Source organism: Cydia fagiglandana, chromosome Z (assembly GCF_963556715.1).
Source record: "Cydia fagiglandana chromosome Z, ilCydFagi1.1, whole genome shotgun sequence".
Lineage (NCBI taxonomy): Eukaryota > Metazoa > Arthropoda > Insecta > Lepidoptera > Tortricidae > Cydia > Cydia fagiglandana.
The window spans coordinates 39,885,267-39,910,132 of record NC_085959.1 but is presented as its reverse complement, the minus strand read 5'-3'; the positions used below and the strand labels follow the sequence as shown (position 1 = coordinate 39,910,132).

Genomic DNA, 24,866 nt, shown 5'->3' with positions numbered 1-24,866 from the left:
TTTAGTACAATAAGCGGGCTAAATGAATATATTAACATATAATATGCTCTACGATTTGGAAGAACCGCCGCATATGACAGTTAAAATAAAAAACCTATCATTCTCGTAAAACCTACTTATTTATTGTCTAAGTTTGACACTTGACGATAAAATACTTCTTTAAGAAAGGAGGTGTCAATTCGTAGCTGCTACAGTATTTTTTTAAAAGTTAAACAGATAAAATGTTGATGCTTAGTTACCATTGAAATAACAACTGCTTAGCAACTGGTGGCACCCTGGCTGCTGACGTACGTGATTGGCAGTGCGTGTAGGTATTAATGACAGCAGCTTGAATTTGAGTGCTTAGTTACCACTGAGTTTCTAACCGTTATTGTCATTGTGATTAAATAAGGGTGTATGTGTTAAAGAAAAACTCAGAAGTTAAGATATATGTGACGAACTGAAAGCCTATGCTAAAATGACAACTTAGATGTCCTTATTTTTGTGACGATTGAAGTGTATATGTTTTCTTGGACACCTTACCCGCTCAGCACCTCTAGCACAACTGGCCGCGACAGGCGTGAGAAGTGACAGATCGGCGCGACTTGGCGGCTTGTCGCGTGTTGGCAGCACAACTCACGCGCGAGAGCCGCGACATACTCGCGATCAGGTGTCACTGTCAGAAAATGACAACGATCGCGACTTTGAACTTAAATCCGTAGCACAACTGCCTATTTTGAGACAAAATATTCTCTCGTCTTTATGTCAATCCGCGAGTCGAAGTCTACGCGACTTTATAACGCGACTCGCTCTCGCGGGTGGTTTGCTTGTACTTTTTTAACTAAACTCATGATAATTATAACTTAAAAACTAGTTTCATATATTATGTAATAATATAATTTGTATAATTACTTATTGCCCTAAGGAATAAGGAAGTATGGAACAATCACTAAATGCGCTTTACGCACGCTTATATCGATTATGCACGGTGATATCTACAAGTACCACAACACACCCATCATGTTTACAACTTTAATTTCAAACAGCTAGCTTGTAGGTACTCAATTAAGTAATTAGGTACATATGTAGGATTTTTAAATTTCAATTCAGGTTCGTAAGTTTGTAAAAGTAATCCTAAGACTTCCTTACACAAAACTTTCATCAACCTAACAACGGAGCCCGCTTGCTTGTACATAAATGAAGCCGATGAGGTGGGTAGGTACAAATGTTCAAAACAAACTATCCAACTTATTAAGTAAGCCATAGTCTTATAGTAATATTTAGGATCACGGTTAGATGTCTAATTTCAACAATATCTTACTATTTAGGTACCGTTTGGAACCTTCCTCGACTTCAACAAAACATGTGGCCTCTGTGCCCGCTGCATCGTACTGTAACAGAATGATGTAATACGTGGCTATAACAGGATCATGTCCGGCTCAAAATCATGCTTTGTATGAAATATTATCAGTCAACACCCACTAAACCATTCCGTCTTCTGCCAACACCATACCGTGACGTGACTGGACCGAGCCGACCAACAATATTTTGAAGGAGTCGTTACGCTCATGTCATAATCTGAGTAGGTAGCATAGGTACGGTTATCATATGGTCTACCATATTGAAACTCCTCTAGATCATACCCGTGTTCTAGATGTTTCACTTCATGTTTGACAGGGCCTGATACGATCATGCTATGATACGTTGCTGTCAACATTAGGTATGAAGTGGGCCTTGGGGAGCTATTAATTAGAGATGGGTAGGGGTGAGTAAATACTGAGTATTTACTCGGTATTTACTCAAAGCACCCGATAAATACCAGTATTTACTCATTTAGGTGGGTAAAAACGATTGCTTATAAAATATTCAAAAAGTGAGATTTAAGAACAGAATTGTCTTTTATTGAAGAGTGCTAACGTGTATTAACAATATCTATAAAATAAAAAGCATATAAGACGCTTAATTTAGAAAAAAAAGGTAATTATTAGTCAGAGGCAAATTGTGATAATGAATAGTTAACAATCTTGTTTGAAATAAGAAGGTATTTACTTTAAAAATATGGTACTTAAATTCTATCGATGATCTAGATAACTGCATGTCGCGCAAAAGTGCGTGTTTACGCGGCACTTACGACCTTTTATTAAGGGTTTTTTAAAGAAAACTCAAAAATGGCTCAACCGATGATGTTCAAAATATTGTTTTTTGTACTCTATTATAGGGCTAATCTCCCGATAAGTTTTCTAATTTTTTCTGAACGTTGGTTCTAAAGTTATAGAGAGATAAACATTATTTTGGACTTTCGAAACGGTTTTTTTCCAAAAATATTTAATTTATCCAAAAATGTTCTTAGAAACATTCCAGGTGTTTTTAAAGACCCGTTTAATGATGTGCAACACGTTGGTGGTTTCTGAAATATTTTTTTGTGACAATTAGTTACATGTATGGAGGGCCCCTCTTATAAATAACTTTCTTACAATTTTGAGTACTTAATCCAGTAGGGGCTTACAAAATACACCTATATTTCAAATTTATATGCCCCTTTCAGCACTGTAAATAGTTTATACCCACCAATTTGGGTATAAACGAGTAAATACGGGTATATTGAGTAAATACTGAGTATTTACTCGGTATTTACACGTGAGTATTTACTCACTACCCATCTCTACTATTAATTAATAATGGCTTCTAGGAGTTCTAGGTACTTACCTACCTACTTTATTTTTGTTTCTTTTCAGGTAAAAATACAGGAGAGAAAAAGAAACAATATTTAAATTAATAGTATATTGCTTTGCCTTATATATTTCTTATTATTAAACCTAATATATATTAACATCTAGAACCACTATAGAGAAATTGTAAGAATCTTCTTTATTACCCTTGAAAAGTATTTTCTCTCTTCCTTTTTCTTCGACATGCGGCGTAGGACAATTAAATATCACCCTGGAAAGAAAATTGGTTTGTAAACAAGACAATAAAATATGGTCATGACTTCATCGAGGACTATGAAATAAGCTTTTCATATCAATTTGTCAAATCATAAACAGTTAGGTACACAGTACACACACATGCCATCCATTATTGGCACAAGAAAAACTATATGAAACTTATTTGAGAGTTACTGTGGCAGCTTAGATAGGTACGCCATAACCATTAGGGTAATTATTAATAGTTCACTTCCTCAGTGGTGTTCTTAAAGCTAAAGCGCTTCTCACATCTTAAGTAGTTAATTTAGAAAAGCGGACAGCTCCGCGTTTGAAACCTACAAGCTTGCCTAGTGTGTTTCTTTTCCTGAATCTCCACTTCGGGTCCCGTTGGCACGTTCCTGTTAATAATATTTTCCTTTGGGTGCTGGGATATCAATCGTGTCTAGGATAATGCTGAACTTATTCTGAAAAAAAAAAACACTATTTACAACAGGAATATGAGAACAAAACCAATATTAGCAATTCTATTATTATAGTTACTTACAAAAATATTTTATTTAAAAGGTTTATTAAACAGAAAATTTTAAACAATATATATTTTAAGGAATATTATCAATATTAAGTATATAAGGCTAGAGCCTTACATAGATTACTTACATTTTTTCATATTTTTTCCCGTAATTAAATGTTGACAAAATTTGAAAGTTCCTTGACTTTGACAGGAAAAACTTAACCATCGACAAAAAACTAGATTTTTTATCACCAAAGAACGAATGATTTAGCGCATCCCTGGTTTCCGATTCAGTGTTGCCACTTGCAAATATCGATTTGTTTACACTTTGATTTCGCCGGGTAACACTGACGAGTCGCGCCGCGACTTTGAGTTCTCTACACGGCTGTTGCAGTCGCGGGTACAAGTTATGCTACGGAAATCGACAGATTTGACAGCCGCGGGAATGGCGACTCGAGTCGCGGTCTAAGTCGCGGATGCAAGATGTGCTAGAGGTGCTGGTATATCTGATGCTGACTGTACCTTTCTAACAAACAAGTTTCAAAATGACGAATAGGGACTAACGATTATTAATAAGGCTTGTTAGAATAAAGGCATTATTTTTTTATATACTTTTTGTAAATTTTATACGATACATTTTACAAGCGTGTTCCTAATTTTAGTTAGTTCCTTAGTTCATTTTAAATCTCCTTCGCAACTATGTATTTATTTCTTCCGGCATTTCCCTGGGTCCTGTGTTATATTGCGTTCGACCTCTTCCACTCTTTATGCAAAACAACCTGACCTGGTTTAGAATAGAAAAATCTTACAGTTCTTGTTAAGGAATCTATTCGCTATTACGCCCAACCGACCGACCTACTGCATAGAAGATGAGGCTATTTTCTAAATAGAAAAAAAAACGGCCAAGTGCGAGTCGAACCCGACCGCCGAGTGTTCCGTACTTTATAGTATTTGTTGTTATAGCGGCAACAGAAATACGTCATCTGTGAAAATTTCAACTGTCTAGTTATCACGGTTCATGAATCTCATGAGATACAGCATGGTGACAGACAGACGAACAGTGGAGTCTTAGTAATAGAGTCCCGTTTTTTCTCTTTGGGTACGGAACCCCAAAAAGAAAATCGTGGTGCGTAATGACATCGTGTTCAATTGAAATAGGAAATAAATTAAACAAATATTAATGATTTTGTTAGCACTTGAAGTCAGGTATAACCTAAAAGTTTTACGATGGTTGTTTTTATTTTAATATTAACAAGCTACCCGCCCCGGCTTCGCACGGGTTAGCAAATTATACGCCTAAACCTTCCTCAGGAATCACTCTATTGATAGATGAAAACCGCATGAAAATCCATTCGGTAGTTTTTGAGTTCATCGCGTACAAACATACAAACACACAAACAGACAGACGCGGCGGGGGACTGTGTTTTATAAGGTGTAGTGATAATTAACATTTTATTTTAACTAGTAATTGATATAAAGATGGAGAGAGTAGGTACTCTCTATTCATCCTCAAAGTTAAAAATAAATCATTTTAATCTAATTTACTAAATAAAGATCCAATTAGTATAAACCGTTTCAATATTGTTTCCAAGAAGGCTGAAAAAAATAACGGATCACTTAAAAATAATGAGTCAATCTTAAAAGAAAACCCTTACAGGGAAATCTAATTTATAATGTAAATCCTTTGGGTGGGATAACAATACTAATGGGAGTCGTTTTTAGACATAATCCGATTCCTGCAAAGGGAGTGTAAAGCAGAGTTGGGCGTAATCAATTCCTTTTGGAATTAAATTACACATTACATTACAGTAATCATGATTCCTTAGTAATCGATTCCTTTGGTAATCGAAATTACTGGAATCAAATCCGCTGATTACTTGCGTAATTGATTCCTTTGGAATTGAATATATCTAAGTACAAGTGTAATCGTGATTCCTTCGTAATCAATTACTCCAGTAATCTGATTACGTAATATTGTTCAGACTAAATTACATTACTCGGTGTCAATATACCTTTGATCGTTCTTCTCCCAGCCATAAATACACTTTTTGTGTGAAACTGTATCATATATGTTTTCGGGGGAGCAGATTTCGAAAATGATGACAGTTTTGGAATCCGACATGTCTGCCGTGCACTTTGACATAAAAGTCGTCATGGGTGTCGTTTTATAGGTTTCAGGGAGTTTCAGTGCACGGCAGACATGTCGGATTCCAAAACTGTCATCATTTTCGAATTCTGCACTCCCTGAAACCTATAAAACGACACCCATGACGACTTTTATGTCAAAGTGCACGGCAGACATGTCGGATTCCAAAACTGTCATCATTTTCGAATTCTGCACTCCCTGAAACCTATAAAACGACACCCATGACGACTTTTATGTCAAAGTGCACGGCAGACATGTTGGACTCCAAAACTGTCATCATTGAAATCTGCTCACCTGATTCAAATAAGGTGCATTTATATCTAGTCAGCCAACATCAACAATATCTATACATATCTACTATCGAAATGTACTTTTGATAGTAGAAGTACGAAATGTAATCTGAAAGGAATCAAGTAATGCATTCCTGTAATGAGGAATCGACATTGATTCCAATTACTAGGAATTGTAATATTAGAAAAACTGATTCCTGATTCCTCAAATGGAATTGTACTTAGTAATTTGGTATTGTAGATTACAAAGTAATCTGGGAATCGGTAATCTTATTACAAAGTAATTTCGAGTAATCGTGGAATTAGGAATCAATTACGAAATGCCCATCTCTGGTGTAAAGTGAGAGTGTGTGGGGAGGAAAGGAGTGGGGGCATAAAGTTAGTGCTATGGTTTGGTTTGGCCTGTGTGTGTATGCATGGCATGACATACTTGGCATATTAGGGCTATTTGTACACTACCCTCTAGCCGCCCAGAGACCTATAAAAAGGTCTCGTGTTCCATTCTAATTTGAACTTTGTGTTGACAAAATAAAATTTAATTTTGCTTGGCAAGGTTTGACGTATGGGTGGCTTGAGGCTACACTTTTTTTTAGTTAGGGAGAAACTTAACAGGAGAAGAGTTAACAGGAGAAAAAAAGTGTCTTAATATTTCTCATACCTAGACTTTTGCGCCTAGTGAAGACACAGCCTTATGTTGTGAAGTGTGAACAATGTGTTGAACAACTTTAAATAATTGATTCATTTTTGTACGTCCCGCACAAATTTGGTTTCCGTTAATTCTCGCTAACAATTTCGTCCATACCGCCATACAATTTGCTATTCAAATACGCGGACAACGACGTTCCAAAACTTGTCGCAAACCAATTTCAAGTTTGGCCCGGTTTCGCCCACTGTCTATTTGTCGTGTCCGATTGGGAAAAAATACACGAAAAGCTTCGCTCCAATACCGTGAAATTACTTACAGTTGTAGACTTTATTGCTATAGACTTAAGGTCTACTGCCAGGGTTATGGCCAGTGATATATGTAAAATTAAGTGCATTGCAAATATTTCCAATGAGAAAAGTGGATATTCGCTTGAACAATGAAGCTTTTTGGACGCGGATTAACGTGATAATTCTCCAGGCGTACTGATGCATCGTGTTAACACATTTTTACGTTCTGTTTTTCTTTAGTTTCGGTCGAAACCGGACCTAATTTTTATGACGTAACCTGCCGAAACTGAAACTTCGGACTGACAATATCCAAAAAGAAAGTCTTGGCGCGGCCGAATGTTGCGGCAGAATTTGGGCCGAACCCAAACCTTCGGCCAAAACATGATTTTTATGCCGCAACCGAAACTTAAAGACACTGATTTTCATTATGAGAAAAGAAAAGTTAAAAACAGTGCATTCATTATAAAACAGATATACGCAATACGTATAAAACGCCCCAACGATTCGATGAAACATAAAAATAAAACGAATATAACCAAAAATTCGCAAAGTATCCTTGAGTATTTGTAGCTACTGAGCTATTTCTAAGCATCATTATCACATTGCTACTGCTACGCTTACAGGTAACATGAGACCTAATGAACAAAGTTTCAAAGGCATCCGAAGTACAGATCAGATCTAAGACTAAATAAGTTACCTGTGCGTTCTGTGTAGAAGTTGGCGGTGATACAAGTAGCTGAGCTTTAGGGCTGAAACTAATAGTTTATATGTATACTTATTACATTTTTGCTTACTACATTTTTACTTCGCCAACAAGCCGCCGTCGAAGTTACGCTATCACTGTAAAACGACATTGTGAAATAAATGATTCCACCCTATGTCCTAATAATCTTCCACGGAGTTACGAATACGTGTGATATATTTATATACATATTATTTGGGAAGAGTTCAGATTTTATTTATCAAGCCCAGAAGGAGGAGATCTTCAAAACAGTAAATTTAATCGGAATCTTGAAAAAAAAGTTCATCAACAATATAAAAATCGCTTTAAGCTCAGCCAATGCATTGAAACTGTTGTACAGTCGGTTCCCTAACATAAGTATCCACTTTTCTATACAATTAGTATGGCGATTTGGGTACTTAAGTTGGGGAAACGACCGTATAGTCGCCATCAGATATATTGGAGCGACCGAGGCGCTTACAAATATCTGAACACGCCTCTATTATCAAGTGCTTGTTCAGATAGTTATGAGCACCTTGGCCGCTCCAATATCTTCTTCGGGTGCCGTCTGCTAACGCAGTTTGGCGATCATCACAGCAATCCGAACATTCGACACAGCAGCTCTGAAAAGTGACCGTGTGCTTTTTTGGAACCATTGTTGCAGATTTCTAAGCCATGATATTCTTTTTCCTCCAATATATCTGATGGCGACTGTACTCTTTTCGGCCATTGGATCGAAACAAAAGTGATACGTTGACGGGTAGTAGATAAAGCACTTTATAATGTAACAGTGACCCAGTTTCAGAGAAAATGAAAACAAATTAGTATTGCCGCGGCTCGATTTTCACAGAAACATTAATCAGCGTTAAATAATAGTGTTTTATAGGTAACGTTAAATGTAAACATACCCCTGCAGGCGAATTATGGATGGCTTTATTAAGTGTTAAAATAACTGACACTGTTTAATAACACCGTGGGATAGAAAGTGACGGACACCTTTTATCGGTATCGTCTTGGGTCGTCCCATTCGTTTTTCGCCAAGTTCTTAAATTAGTCCTATTTTGCTTTCGTCACTCATTCTACATTCATCACAATCGTCGGTGGCTTTCAATGTAGAATGAGTGACGAAAGCAGAATAGGACTCATTTAAGAACTTGACGAAAAACGAATAGGACGACCCAAGACGATACCCTTTTAACACACTCTCATGGTAGATAAGGACTACCACCATATTTGTAGTGGTGTAAATTTCATTCGGTAGCGTGACGTGACGTACGCTTTTGCGTTAAAAGTCATTTTGTATGGGATTTAGAGTTTCCAAAACGTCTCGCTTGGCGCGCCGTTCTAAATCCCATTCAATATGAGACTTAACGCAAACGCGTACGTCAGTCACACATCTTTGAATCGAACTAATCTATACTAATTATTCACCCATAAAAAACACTCGTTAAAAAATACACTAGCCTAGCGTCTCCCGAGCGTCGCTGACTAGTAAATTTAATGGCTGCAGCTCGACGCAACGTTGACGCTACTGCTCGGCGACGCCATTTTCCATCGCGCTGACTAGAAGCCGATGCTCAAAATTCTAGCCCTTAGACGGGATCTGAGGGTCTACCGCGAACCACGTTTGTCGTGTTGCCTCTCAGTCGCACTTGTACATTCGTGCGTAAGTGTGACAGGGAGGCAACACGTGGAACGTAGTTCGCGGTAGGCCCTCTGTAGCTATTCAGAGGCTTCGCATGTGAAATTTCCTCTTGAAACTTTCTGTCGCTATCGGTGTTCGACTACTAGCCGTTTGTGGGTCATCGGTCAATGGGTAGTAGGAGTAGGGCGTCGGAACAGAGTAACATAACAACTTCGTCCGGCCGCGATGTAAGAGTGATGTTGCAATTCCATTCAAACTGATCGGTCAGCTGGGCTGTGTAGCAATATGGCAACGGAACAGTGTAACAAGTTCAAAATATGAGAGTCCACTGAAATCTATTTAATTTCCCAAGCATTTCCGGGCTTTTTAGTTGATAAGTACACCTCTTGGGCTTAAAATGAGCAGTAGCATGTTATGTAAAAGGGCGCTTGGTCCATCATTGATCAAATAAAATCGCAGATAGGTAGATAGGGATCATATCTTATCTTCTTAGGGGTACAAGCGCCAAACGAAAAGCAATGTATCGAATTTTCACATGTTATATAACATCATGAGACTATTTCCATTTAGGTTTTGATTAGCGATTTCATGGATTGTCATAGGACACTTTAGTTGTTACTCTGGTCAGTTCGGTTCTCTGTAACTGGGCCATGTAAGCGATGTGCAATCAACTGCATATAGCTCTTGCTGACTCAATTCAGTAGAAAGATGCGATTTAATTTTATTTTATTTTAACGTTGTTTTGATTCAATTTAATAGAAAATGTATGATTGTTAACTAATTTCCTTTTTATTTCCCAATTACTTAGTCAAATAAACTAACTTTTGTCCTCCAGGAACTCCACGACATCCACTCCGGCTTGCTCCGTCAACTGAAGCTGGCCACGGAGGCCTGCGTGCCCGGTAACGGAGCCCCGCGGCTCGCCGACGTGTTCCTCACGTGGAGAGAGCGATTGCTGCTCTACGGGGACTACTGTTCGAACCTGACCGCGGCGCAGGATACGTTGAAGACCCTCGACGCAAGAGACGCGACCTTTAGCAAGCAGTTACAGGTTAGTAAAAAAAAAGTGTCTAACAACTCGGTCATCCTGACTGTGAGCAGTCCCTGCTGCGTCCAATGATTACTAATTACAGGAACTATGATTCCTATGGCACTCGGTTAGTGTAGTGTTTTTCACATAGAAAATGCGATTGCTGCTGTACGGAGCCTGGACGCAAGAGACGTGACCTTTAGCAAGCCGTTACAGTTAGTTAAAAAAAAAGTGTCTAAAAACCCGGCCAACCTGACTGTGGTTTTTAAAAATGTGTCTAACAACTGTGTGTATGTGGAATTTTACGGTAATACAGACAGTCCTGAGCTGGTAGCAAATTGTTAGGCCCGCTATTCAATTTCTGCCCAAAAGTCTCCTGAGACCGCGTTATCACGACCTTTTGGCAAACCCAATTACACCCACTGTACCGCATATAAAGTATAAACTCACAAGTAGTCGTACTACGAGTTGACGTTTACGTTAGCGACTGCGTCAACTGGAATACAGTCCATCTCGCTCGCATGTATTGGTGCGATAGAGAGGGAATGCGATCGAGTTCACGCAGACGCTACCGTAAATGTCAAACTCCAACTCGTGGTAGCCGTGCAGCTGCCCGGGTTCTAACTTTAAATGTTTTTTCAGAAATGTCAAAAGGAACACAGCGACGGCCGAATCCAGCTCCGCGATATACTCTCCGTGCCAATGCAGCGAGTGCTCAAATACCATCTGTTGCTAGACAAGCTTGTCCACGAAACGCAACCGGTGAGTTTTAGACCTTAAGCCTTTAGCATTTAAGTTTGGTTTAGTTTAAGTTCGAAATGTCAAAAAGGATAGTGACGTTCGTAGACGAACAAGCCGAGAGTCGATGAGATCACCGCTCTAGGACGCGACCTGTTAGACGAGCATTTCGCTGAGCGGGAGTCTCTTTGTCGATCATGTATGCCTAGTACTTTCTGGAGAAGAGTAGAGTCCGTCTAAGCTAACTTTTCACCGACTTCAATAGAACAAAGTGAGGCAGTGTCATTAATAACGTCATATTTTCATAGATATTTGATATATATGATATTGCCTCACTTTGTCATTGCAAATGGCATGCACAGTTAGCTTGGTGCGACTTTACGCGATTTACTCTCCGTGTCAATGCAGCGAGTAGAGTAGGAGCATTTCGCTAAGCGTGACCTCGTGTGTGTAAGGACTGATTTAGACGGCGCACGAACTCGCATGCGATTTTAGTTACATTGCGGACTGGTGGTATCTAGTAGTTGTTATTACACTTAAATATAACGACAAGGTACTATAGTGTCCTAGAAATGAAATTGGTTGACCGTACCGATAACATATTGATACTTTGTATAGAACCACGAGGAGTTTCGAGGCCTGGAGCGAGCGAAGGAGGCGATGGTCGACGTGGCGCAGTATATCAACGAGGTGAAGAGAGACAGCGAGGTTTTGGCGCTTCTTGCTAAAGTTCAGGTACTTAAGAGCCAACAGGAGTGGTAATTTCTCCATACAAACGTACTCGACTGTTTCCTCCGTGGGTTTTGATGCTAGAGCAATGATTTTTTCAACACAGATTAATATTGTCAATATCTGTGTCGGACCGTTTTGCTTGACTATGCCGCAATGAGAGGCGTAGTATTCAAAAAAACAAAACGTTCCGACACAGATAATTTCATAATCATTTAGATTTCCAAATTTGGTTACGATTGATTAAGTTTTGGAGGAGGAAACAGTCGAGTACGAAACCTCAATTTTGGAGATTTTTACGCAGGATTTTTCGCCTTGTCCTTATCGCACTAGTTTGAGGAGCCGCTTCCGTTAGCGAGACGGGTATATTTACCTAAAATATTTAAAACTCAGCTCCTGTTTCGTCTTACTTATTATTTTTTGGACAGGTAGAAAGAGCAAGAACGCTACTCTCCATGTTATTAAGCAATTTGGGCAGATTAATAACGTTTTTCATAAACCTCTGTCAAATCTAACAAACAATTGATAATCGTTTGTCCTACTATCCGTCATTGTGATAATTCTGTTGGTTAGTATGGGACAAAGTTTAACAGGTTTATAAGAGGTTGCTAAGTTTTATGAATAAGGGGATTAAAGCGTAGCGATCGTAAATGGTATGCTTCAAAACTAATTTCTTTGTTCTATTAACGAGCCAGTTAGTTATTTTTGTTCCAAAGTAGCCTCGGCTGAGAGACTATTCTTAGTTTAGCTATTTGTAAAAACTGCTATTGGAAAGTTTTTAATTGAAGCTCTAAACGGATTGTAAAAATAACTTTTCCAAATACAAATCGGTACCAAAATTCATCTAAATCTCTTAAACAGCGAGTTCTTAAGGTAATTAAATGGGATTTAAGTACTAACCCCCTTATAAACGTTTTCTAAAGTTGAGAAGCCGATAATAAACCGTTTGTCCCTTTCCGACGTATTGGTATGATGGAAAGGGACAAATGATTATTATCGGCTTGTCAACTTTAGTAAACGTTTATGAATAAGGGGGTAATTCTACAAGCTGAAGTGAGTAATTTTTAATCGTAATAAATACTGCGTTGTCACCAGGAGAGCATACTAGACTGGGACGGCGGCGCGCTCGGCGCGGGCGGCGCGGGGCTCGCAGCGTACGGACGCCTGCTGCTGGACGGGGAGCTCAAGGTCAAAGCCCACGAGGACCAGAAGCTGCGCTCGAGATACGTGTTCGTCTTCGACAAGCTGATGCTGCTCTGTAAGCCTGTCAAGGTGAGTGCATCATCGGAAAAGTAAAACTGAAGTCAGTCACTAGACAGTCAGAGTATAGAGATAGTCAGTCACAGTAGAATGAGTGACGAAAGCAGAATAGGACTAATTTAAGAACTTGATGAGAAACGAATGGGACGACCCAAGACGATACCCAAATTGAGTCTTGTCCCGTATGCAATTAGTTGCAGACAAACCTGTGTGTGGATGTATATTTTGTAGGTACTGGGCAAGTGTTCATATTTTAACAAAGTGGATGTTTTGCTGCTTGATCATATCGACGAATGTTAAATGAATTAAGAGTTAAATTTGCGATGTTCTCAGGAGAACCAATACTCCTACCGCGTTGGCGTCAAACTGGCCGAATACCGAGTCCAAGAGGGCGCTGGTCGCCGCACGCTCAGAAACGACGGACGCTGGTCGTCGCAGTTCTACCTCGTGCGACGCACCAAGGACGCCACGTACACGCTGTACGCGCGCAGCGACGACTGCAAGCGGAAGTGGGTGAAGGCCATCAAGGATGCCATGTGAGTACCCTCTTAACTGAAAATCGTAGCTCAAGACAAAAAAAAGTAAGAAAGAGTACCACTTTTTACTAGCGCGTCTTGTATTTATGTAAAAATAAGTAAATAAAAGTACTTTTTTTAAATCGTAGGAGTAAAGTTACCAATAAATAAATTATCTTGGCGTGTTTATTTATAAAAAAGGAATTTACTCTTTTACAAACAATTTATTGCACTGGCAACATTGTCTTACTTTTTTTGGTCTTGAATTGCGATTTTCAGTTTAGTTAGTTACACTGGACAAATGCTTATCTTTCGTAAAATATAAGGTAGGGTTGGAGGCTGCTAACTGATTCCTTTAGTATACACAGAGATCCTAGGTACTTGTTCCCTTATACCTGTAACTGTTTGCAGTTCATATATCTGACATAAGGAATTCATTTGCGAAATTTACTATTTACAGTATAGGGGGTATTACTGCAATGTTCTGCCGCCAGAGTGCAACACTAGCTCCTCTAGTAAACCATAGAGTAACTTATACACAGTGTGCCTTAAACTGTTAGCAAGGGCCTACCGGAAAACACAAGAGTCGACATTTAGTTGCCTGCTTCTTTATCGCTCGAATATGCAAGAGTGATAGAGGTTAGATGATGGAATTTCGATGTTCTTGTTTAGCGATAGACCCCCACATTATGACGGATAGTGGTAGTGGCGCCTCCTACGCAGAGTTTCGCGTAGTATTCCCTATTATCTCGAATAAAAATATTACTGTAAAAAACTGTCAACAGCGACAACCTGGAGCCGGTCGGGTGCCGCAGCACCAACCACAAGTTCGTGCTGCACACCTTCGAGAAGCCGGCCACGTGCCACCACTGCTCCAAGTTCCTCAAGGGCCGGATATTCCAGGTGACTACCAATTAACGAAAAGTGGAACTATTTACTGAACTTGCGACTCTGGATCACTAGCTCACCGTGGATGACAGCGAATATTTCCACCTTATAACTCATATGCGCGCATATCTACCGTAAGAGCATTACACTTCTTAAACGGCTACCGAAACTGGAGTTCCAAGTCAAACTAAAACAGTAGCAACATAATGCACAATTGACTTCTAAGCTTTAAAGTCAATTGTGAATTATGTTGCTACTAAAATGCTAATACAAAATGTGCAATCTGCAGGGTTACCTATGTTCCGTATGCAACGCGTGCGCACACAAGGAGTGCATAGCGCTGTCCGGCCGCTGCGGGGGCGGGCTCACGCCGGCCCCGCCCCTCCCCCCGCACCACCAGCCGGACCAAGCGCTACACTACTACATGTGGTGAGTGTACAGTACAGGTTAGCTGCCGCTCCGTGTGCATGCACAAAAAGTGTATTTATCTGAGTTGTTGATTGTAATAGAGAGGTAAAGTTTACGGTAAAAAGTTCACAGCGCCATCTACATCAGCTGACAGATTGGAAGCACAGATTTTTCTTAGATTTACACTTCTTACCTTAGAGACAATCAATGAATCTTAGTGCACATAATAGATTTGATCGAGTTAATCATAATAGTAACATATCATGTTTATTTTTTAATAAGTGTAAATGATCCGGTCTATCTAGATATTTATGGGGCCGTAAAAATCTCTACCATCAATGACTTTTTCGGAACTTATGTTGAACGAAATATCATTTGATATTTACCACTAGCTTTCTAGTGAAGGAAAACATCGTAAGGAAACCTGCATTCATCCGCAATGAAATCCAAAGGTGTATGGGAAGTCCCCCCCTCCCCCTCCCTCAAACCGTATTGGACCAGCGTAGGTACTATATAGGCTAAATTATTATTGTTTATTTTTTTAGTAATCTGTATCTATGTAAGATTGCCCCATAATATGTATTTAATCTGTGTAAGGTACGTCGGAGAGATGGGTCGGGAGACCGCAACCAATCGGCTGGAGCGGCGAGTCGACGGCACCTTCTTACTGAGGGTTCGCCCTCACCCCACGCATCACGCGGACACCGACACTCAGCTAGCTCTCTCACTCAAGTGAGTATAGTTGTACTAAGAGAGAGGAAGCGAGAGTCAACGAACTCACAAGATCGTCCTTTCAAAATTAATACTCGGCCAGCAAAGGCGTCTATTCTCACTTTAAAAGGATAGTGGATGACCGCAAACGTAGTCCCCACTTTCCTCGATAGATATTGACGTTTTGAAAAAAAAAATATACACAATTTATTGTATATTAACTATAGCTATGCCCGTTCGTTTGACTATTCTTCTAATATATGTCTAAATGTTAAAAGATTACATTTAACTTGCTGCTATGTTAGATAGTGTGGGTCAAATCTTGGAAGCTAATTTGACCCACTGAGCTGAAAATTTGCATACATATGAAAATCGGATGACAATGCAATATTATGATTCCACGGAGCTGATCTAACGATGGAGACAGGAGGTGGTCATGGAAAGTCTGTGATAAAAAAAACGCAAACTAATTGTGTTTGGGGTTAGAACTCTCTCGATGAGTATTAGTTGCCTGTAAAATTAAAAGTACAGTCAGCGATAAAAGCTTGCACCAAAAATTCTATTTATGCCATAAACTTATTTATTTCTTAATTCGTCAGAACGGACAACACGGTAAAACACATGCGAGTATGCCGCAAGCCCATCGACCAGGTGCCGCACTATTTCCTCTCCGAGTCTCGCTTCTTCCGGAGCGTGGTCGAGCTGATCTCCTACTACGAGAAGACCAGCCTCTCGGAGAACTTCGTCGGGTGAGGGTCACTTGAGGGTTGCCACACTGTCCCCTCTTTTCTCGCAATTATTTTAAAAGTCTCATCCGAAGCAAGAGCACGTAGATTAGGGTGGTATTCCATCCGTCCAATGTCTTTGTCCAATGTGTATTTTGTGTCACATTTTGCTTAATGAAAGAGTGAGACACGATGACATTGGACCAAGAAATTGGACAAGTGGAATACCACCCTTATGCACGAAAAGGTAGATCAGTCAATCAATCAAATTTTATTTGCTATAAGTAAGCACAGTTGCATGCATGCAAATACAGTTCATGCCACATTTATAAGTAGAATCGAATTACTTAGAAGTGGAAACAATATGCCAAGTGTTTTTTCTCTCCCTTAAAATAACTGAAGTGACCAATAAGTACACCAAAACTGCCAGTAATCAATATATCCTTCATTACATTCTTGTTTTTCTTTGGCAATCGACGCAATCTTAATTAGAACACGTTTACGAGTATCAAAACTTGCATTATTTGCCAGTCTCAACTCGAATCTCCGCTGGCCGTTCCGGCGCGTGGTCGCCACGGTGGTGCACGACTTCCGTCCGCTGGAGTCTTCGCAGCTGGCGCTCCGGCCCGGCGCCAAGGTGCTGGTGCTGAGCAAGGAGGGCGACAGCCGCGGCTGGTGGAAGGGCCGCACGCTCGACAAGGTACTGTCTCCACTGATAGACTTAAGAGAGCGCTGGTGTCTCTATTTATTGAATGTTGGGAGCTTAATAAGTATAACTCACAGACAAAATATCCTCTAGACTGAGCATAGTCGCGCTACCCCCTTTGCCACTCATACGGTAATTTTACTCCGTGTTTGAGTCAAAAGTGTCTGTGTGACGTCCGTGTCTTTGAATGGACCAATCACGGCACGGGATTTCGCTCACCTCGTCCCGCGCACCCCCGCATTTTTGGCATCATCGGTTGCATGAAATAATTGCTCTAAACTCAGTCTAGAGGATTCCTAGTCTATGGTATAACGTTAATTATTCATCATACAAATCATTATACGAGCTGCAAAGGGAATAGCGTCTTTTGAGGACTTTATAGGTTTAGTTTTGCAGCTACCACTTTTAGCAGACTGGTCAACGTCACTCAGTTGTGAATTATTGAACTTATGCGAAATAAAATGTTGCGAACGCTTTAACGGTAACGTTTTGTTGCTACCGAACCTGCACGCACATGTCGCGCAAGCGGTGTGCTGTCTATCATAACATAAGGTTCCATATATTAGAACGTGCACGTCTAAATACGCACTCGCGTTCGGTGTGCACAGGCCTTTATTCCTGCTTGCTGCGAAATATGCTGAAAAAACAAATTATTGTTTATTATTTTCTTTTGCTTTGTTGTTACTCTGCTTATTGTAAGTATTTTGCAAGGATCTGCTAAGCGAATTTCAATTTAATTATTTGTGTTTACAAAGTACCAATGTTTGTTTGTTAAGCAAGCTATAAACATCATGGTTATAAAATACTAGCTTTTGTCCGCAACATGGTCTGGGTGGAATGATTATGACGATTGATAAAAACTCATATGACCTTCCCCGGGCCTCAAACTATCTCCATATCATTTTTCATCTAAATCGGCTCAGTGGTAAAAGCGTGAAGAGGTAACACACATACACACACACACACAGAGTTATTTTCGAATTTATAATACCTATTAGTATCAGCATTGCGATACAGCGAGGAAATGCTGCCAGCATCCTTGGTACAATGCCTCAAGGGCCTATTTTAGATTTAAGCCAGTTATTAATTTCTTTTAGTAATACCATTGGTTATTTCTTGTTTGTAAATAAATGATTCTTTTAGTGGGGATATGTATATGTATATTATGTATTGTGTTTGCTCTTTTAAGTATTGCAAAGATTCTGCTAAGCGAAAATTGAAGCGTTTTTATTATGTATTTTTGAAATGTATATCTACAGCCCAATGTCATAGAGATGATAATAGGTAGTCATAATAGAGAGCTCTTAACTTTGTTTTATGACGCCTCCTATTTGCGGTGTCTATCCCAAGTAACACAACGTAGCTGAATATTGTTTGAATAATAGAGCATGCCGTACTTAATGCTGAATAAGGTAGCTGTATAACAGCTGAATAAGCGTTATACAGACGTTATACAGAAGGTTTGGGCGCAAAGTGGGCATTGCCCACGCCGCTTATTTCTGAATAACAGTAATGTAATAGCTATATAAGTGTATGCCCACACATTGAATCGCTGAATAACACTTGTATAGAGGCTGTCAAAAGCTTATATACCGCTTTTAAACCAAAGTTATCCAGCTTTGTACACAATGAATCAGTTATTCACACGTTATGAAGCTTTTGGTTCCAAAGTGCACTTTTACAGAAAATGTATTCAGATATTTGTGTTAAATCAATGATTTGTCTTCCATTTTAATTTGTGAACTCGTGTCAAAGTGTAGTTTCTGCAGTGAAAACTTACAAAATAAGGAGGACATCACCCATATATTTATTTGATGTTTACATAACTTCAATTTCATTGCGCATGCGACTTTACTGTTAATATATATATGCATTTTATTTAAAATTTTAAAGCGCCACGTAAATAATGCACCGTTTCAAAAGTAAATATAGAAAATTTACTACTCCACATTTAAATTTGTAATTTTTCTGCTTTGTTTAGATGTTTTAGTGATAGAAAATGTACTTTAACAAGTTATGCTACGATAAAACTAGTTTTATAAATGAATTAAATGGGTTTTTCAGTTCATTTTCAATTCCTATATAATTGTAGAGGTTAGAAAGTGAGCAACCGTAATGGCGTCCGACTGTGCTGAATATAAGCTGCTGCCACAGCTATTATTGTGCTAATTTCTGAATAAGCATTCACATTATTCGCGTTACTAAGCAACATGTTAGATAATAATGGTCTTAACACAACAAGTTTTGAATAACATCAGTATAATAGTAATTGTTTTCTCAATCTTAAAGCCTATTAGGGTTCTATACACAAATAGTAAAAACCACATAGATCCTCACTACTTTGATGATAAAACATTATAGGTATGTAACACGGGCAATATTCAATCCTACTTCCCACTAATATTATAAACGCGATATAATATATAAGTTATATGATAAATCTGGGGGCACGGCAGTTTACACAGTTATTTTTTCCGTTATTTGTTCCGACAAATATGTAGTAGGTAAAGGTAAAGCAAAGATGTACGACGTGAGTACGAAGATGTATATAGTATGAGTGGTATGGTTACGAGTATGGTATGAATATGAATATGGTATAGGTGCGAAGGTGAGGGTATATCATTCATTCATATTAGTAGCGGGTATCACGGGTATGAGTACAATTAAGTATAGTTTGATATGGGCAGTATTGTTTAGGTATGAGTACGAGTACAGTGTGGGATGGGTATGAGTAGACCCACTTGAAAACTAAAAACAGTCTGTTCAAAATCGACAGGAGAATCGATTTCGCTATGAGGGTGATTATTTTATTTTTCTCATACCCAGTCCAGTCTACAACTTTTTAATGCAACAATATGAATAACTGGCATTTGACACATTGTTTGCCAACTAACAACAACCTTAAATGGCCATTGGTAAACTTTATCTCGTTGCAGTAAGGTATGAAAATGGTCAGTTAACAGTGTTTACGATGGTAACTAGCAATTGTTTTACGTCATTAAAAGTAGAGATGCAACGGATAGTTGTTTGGCCGGATTCCGGATATCCGGCCTGGACACTGGCCGAATATCCGGTATCCGGCCGCCGGATATTCGGCCGGCGGAACTATACCTACATTTCGGTTTTTCAGGTGCGCATTCTGCAGGTTTGACCTGTTTCCTAGTAAACGTTCGCGCGGACTCATTTCTAGGTTCGAAATGAGTGCGCGTGCAAGTCAGTGGAATAATTAAATTGTTTTAAAATAATAAACAAGTACGATTACGACCATGTCTGTTTCTTAAATCCAATTTGTTTACTCCGAAATCATGCAATGTTACTATCCGGTATCCGGCCGAATAGAAGGTCACTATCCGGTATCCGGCCGGATAGTAAAATAGTGGCCGGTTAGGCCGGATAGTAACCGGATATCCGGTGCATCTCTAATTAAAAGGACTATGCATCTTGTGTAAAATAACCAATCGAAGAGAATTGTTACGAAAACAAAACCTCGATTTTTTAAATAATGGTTGGTTTAAAGAATATGCGTATTTATTCTTGATGCGTTCAAAATAAAATAAAAACACGCTCAAGCTCAAAGCACAAGTAGCACTGTTGACCGTGTATAAAGCTACGGAACCCTCTCCACTGCGCACTTGTTGATACTAAGCAGTAGTTTGAATAGCGCTTCTCATTGCGTTAATTTTGCAGCTTTTAGCAAGAAAATATAGTATATGTGTACTAAAATCGCTATAACTTATCTATAAGTGTTGTTTTAGTATTTATTATTCAGACGTTATGTCAATAAAAGCCATAATTAACTCATATATGCAGCTACTGAATAACAAATAATATGTGGATTTTATTACAGCTTCCAGTAATAGCGTCCACCTTTATTCAAAAACTAGCGTTAAAACAGAAACTGCAACCGCTTTTATACAGTTGAAAGTCTTCACCGACGCTTCTTTTCAGCATTTAGTAGCCACTATCACATTTTTCTTAATATTGTCTGCTTAAAATCATACAACACAGAATATATACAGCTAATTGCTGCTAATGCTGCTATTATGCAGCTTTTAGTAACCACAAATGCTTTAAGCTGAATAATGTCTAAGTAACTGTGTAAGAAATAAGTATTATTCAGCTTTAACATGCAAAACCGATACTATGCAAAATTTATTCAGCATTTATTGGTATAAAGGCCCCACTAGGCCCACATATTTTCTTATTCCGAATTTAGTAATTTCCACCGCATATACACAAAATTTATGCAATCTTAATTTGAATAAGATGATAATTTTACTCTATTATCCTGCTTGTGTGTTACTTGGGATTACACCACAAACAGGACAGCACAGCACAGGTGTGTTATCCTGTTTGACGACCGGTCTGGCCTATTGGACACTGACTCTACCTATGAAGCCGATGGTCCTGGGTTCGAATCCCGGTAAGGGCATTTACATATTTGTGTGATGAGCTGATGAACACAAATATTTGTTCCTGAGCCATGGTTGTTTCTATGTATATCTTGCAGTTAATATTTTCTTGGGGTTGGTGTGGTGAACAATTTTGCGTTTTACTCGGAGGAAAATTTTGTTAACTCTCGTAACAAATTTATTTTCAATGTTACACCATAATTTTTCAGGGCGACAACCGCTCCGGCTACTTTCCTAAGGAGTGTGTACGCGAGGAGCCCGAGTGTATCGGCGCGCTCGACTGATGTCAGCAGTGCCTCGCCGAGCGCGCCGCGCCCGCGCGAGCTTCCGACGACGACGCCGCCGACCTCGTGTAGTCTACTTACACTACCTTCGATGTTATGCGAGCCTGGTACTTGCGTGCGCAATGTATTGCTTTTACAGTGATACGGTGACCTTGGTAAACTTATGCGAGTGACCTACTCGTAATTGAGTTGGACGGCCGTTGCGCTTTCCTGCGTCTAGATTATTTAGATGATTACATTCGAAGTCATGTCAGCCTGGTACGTGCATGCTGATATTGCTATTTTCAGTAAGGTGGCAACGGCCACGACGCAACAACGCTTTCAATAAGAAAACTTGCGTCTAGATGACTACCATCGAAGTTATGAGAGCCTGGTACTTGCGTGCGCCAGTTATTGCGTTACAGTGAGGTGACCTTTGTTAAACGTATGCTAGTGTAATTTAGGATGATATTCTATCCGTCCAAGATGTATTGCGTCTCACATTTTGCTTAATGAGGGAGTGGGACGCAATGACATTGGACAAAGAAATTGGAAGGTGGAATACCACCCTTAGTAGGATGGCCGTTGCTCTTTTCCATAACTGACACGTAACTATAAAATGTAAAGTATAGTTTGGCAAGCCATTTCCGTCATCTACTGACTCAAATACCAAAGGTGCATACGTTTACGAAGAATGACTAGCACTACCGCATATAACAGTCGGTGGGCTAGTTGCGCGTTGATTTTCTTGCAGAAGGTCGCCGAGTTTAAAAATTTAAACTAGTTTATATACTTCTATCGGAGCTTTCCATAACTTCATTCCAACCGTCTGTGTTAACGGTAGATAAAGAAGGCTTCAGTGGATTTGTCCGACTCGTGTAGAAAAAGGTGGGCTTAAGAATCGGCGGATCCCACACAACTGATGAACACTAGACTTAAAACATGACCCGTAGTCAAGTTTTAAAATGGTACCTTACGTGTTATATAATTATGTGTTTCGGAGCAACAGCACATGAATGAAATAAATGTTAATAATAACTTGTACGTTAAGTGTAATGTGTAATTACACGTATAGTGTGAATATGAAGAATAAGGGCTCATCTAGATGGCGCGCGAACACATGCGATTTTAGTTACATTGCGGATCATTGAGGTTACGCCAACTCAATCGACCGATCAAATAACGCATTGTATTGAAACTCGTATGCGAGCTCTCGCACCGAGCTCTCGCACCGAGCCCTAATAGGTGCAAAGAGTAATTTTTGACTGTATTCCTTTACGCAAGTTTGAAATTGGAGTATTGTCATGATTACCAAAGACTGTTCATCTTCATATAAAGTTGCGTCAATAATTTCGCTTCTTTTTAAGTGCGCGCAAAACGAGTATCCTCCAAAGGCCTACCTACTGTATCAAAAATATCCTGATGAAAAATCAATATCGTAGGAAATATTGTTGTACATATATCTTTTGTTTTGAATGACAAAACAAAAGAAATAAAACTCCGTTCCAATTGAAAACGGTTTATTTTTTATTGAAGTACAGTGTAAAAATATGTCCCATGGCTCTCATGTTAGTGAATTAAGAACTATGATACATATTTTTCCACTAGACTGTACTACAACTACCACAGGTAGGACCCTGGCCGTGGGCCTTACGAGGGCATATTAGAACAGTCTTTACTTGACTTATTTGCGTAACGTAGCTCGTATGAAGATAAACAATCTTTACTATGTAGCAGTCTCTGATAACAATATCAGGCCTAAAATACTGATGAAATCAAATTCTAAATATGTTTAAATAATGTTAACATAATGAAATCTCAAAAATCTTAAAATATACAATGCTTGTTAGTGTAAAGTTATATTTTTAATGTGTACCTAGTGTAGATAAGTGTGTATACATAGAATAGTTTTATTGAACTATTTAATTTAGTGTGTAAATCGGTCTCTGATTTTTTAATGTTGTTTTTGCACTTAGGGATGTGTTTCAATGGTGCGTATACATGCTTTAAATATTAGTGTATAAGACGCGTGGTTCTGTAGGTATGAGCGGTTGGCATGGAAATATGTTTTACCGTAAAAGTTGGCAACGATTGGTGGATAAGATATATAAATCATTTTCTAATAAAAAAAACCGGGCAAGTGCGAGTCGGACTCGCGCACGAAGGGTTCCGTACCATAATGCAAAAAAAAAACGAAAAAGAGCAAAAGAAAAACGGTCACCCATCCAAGTACTGACCCCTCCCGACGTTGCTTAACTTTGGTCAAAAATCACGTTTGTTGTATGGGAGCCCCATTTAAATCTTTATTGTATTCTGTTTTTAGTATTTGTTGTTATAGCGGCAACAGAAATACATCATCTGTGAAAATTTCAACTGTCTAGCTATCACGGTTCGTGAGATACAGCCTGGTGACAGACGGACGGACGGACGGACGGACGGACGGACGGACGGACGGACGGACGGACAGCGAAGTCTTAGTAATAGGGTCCCGTTTTACCCTTTGGGTACGGAACCCTAAAAACGAGTTAGGTAGACTCCGACCTATAGGTACTAACTAACTTTGCATGCCCATGTGTCAACTTTCTATGAAATATGACTTTATCAATGAAAACTCTTCACTTTGTTTTATGCAAGTCGGTCCAAAGTAAGGTTACTCGGGCTCTATAGCCTCACAAGCTCAAAGCCTCGATAGCCTAAAGTCACATAGAAAGTATTGATTTCCTGGACTTAACACATGTACAAAAGGATAGCATTTATAATATAGATTTTCAAGTAAACATGGATTTGACGTGCGCTAATTTTAATTTAAATAAAATACAAATTGCCCTTCCAAACCTAAATAAATATACTTGAAATAACAGAAATTAAAATATTAAAATATTTTCTATAAATTATTTAATTTTTTTCTTAAAATTCCTCTTCCCATGCCAACTGCTGTGGGGTGAGCGGGTAGTCCTGGTGTTGCAAACTCCCATTATAATAAAGGCCTGTGCTGTGCACACCGGACGCGTGACTTAATATACAGATTATTATGGGATACGGCACACCGCCTCCGTGATGTGTGCGTGCGCTGTGCCAACATTTTAGCGCACGCGCATGTGCACGTCTACGCACACGCAGCCGGTGTGCTTCGAGAGCCTACCGCGAACCACATTCGACGTGTTGCCTCTCTGTCGCACTTGTAAGTTCGTACGTAAGTGTGACAGGGAGGCAACACGTCGAATGCCCACTGGCCTTTCAGTTGTTTGTTATACTGCTTATTCTAAAAGTAGATAGCAATACTTAATTTGAATAGAATCTGTCTAAACTAACTTTGATAGAATTTAGTGTGG

General features: G+C 39.2%; 1 protein-coding gene across 2 annotated transcripts in view; it reads left to right on the top strand.

Moving 5' to 3' along the window:
• LOC134678389 (protein vav) overlaps positions 1-24,553 on the top strand; it is a 59,805-nt gene extending 35,252 nt beyond the window's left edge. For both annotated transcript variants that reach the window (XM_063536947.1, XM_063536948.1), the window contains 11 exons: positions 9,985-10,200; positions 10,822-10,941; positions 11,536-11,652; positions 12,742-12,918; positions 13,240-13,442; positions 14,207-14,324; positions 14,599-14,738; positions 15,315-15,449; positions 16,028-16,177; positions 16,685-16,853; positions 21,481-24,553. In XM_063536947.1, the coding sequence (XP_063393017.1) occupies positions 9,985-10,200; positions 10,822-10,941; positions 11,536-11,652; positions 12,742-12,918; positions 13,240-13,442; positions 14,207-14,324; positions 14,599-14,738; positions 15,315-15,449; positions 16,028-16,177; positions 16,685-16,853; positions 21,481-21,555 (1,620 nt within the window). In that variant the 3' untranslated portion in view covers positions 21,556-24,553. The remainder of the gene's footprint in view (positions 1-9,984; positions 10,201-10,821; positions 10,942-11,535; positions 11,653-12,741; positions 12,919-13,239; positions 13,443-14,206; positions 14,325-14,598; positions 14,739-15,314; positions 15,450-16,027; positions 16,178-16,684; positions 16,854-21,480) is intronic.
• Positions 24,554-24,866: the final 313 nt, after the last annotated feature.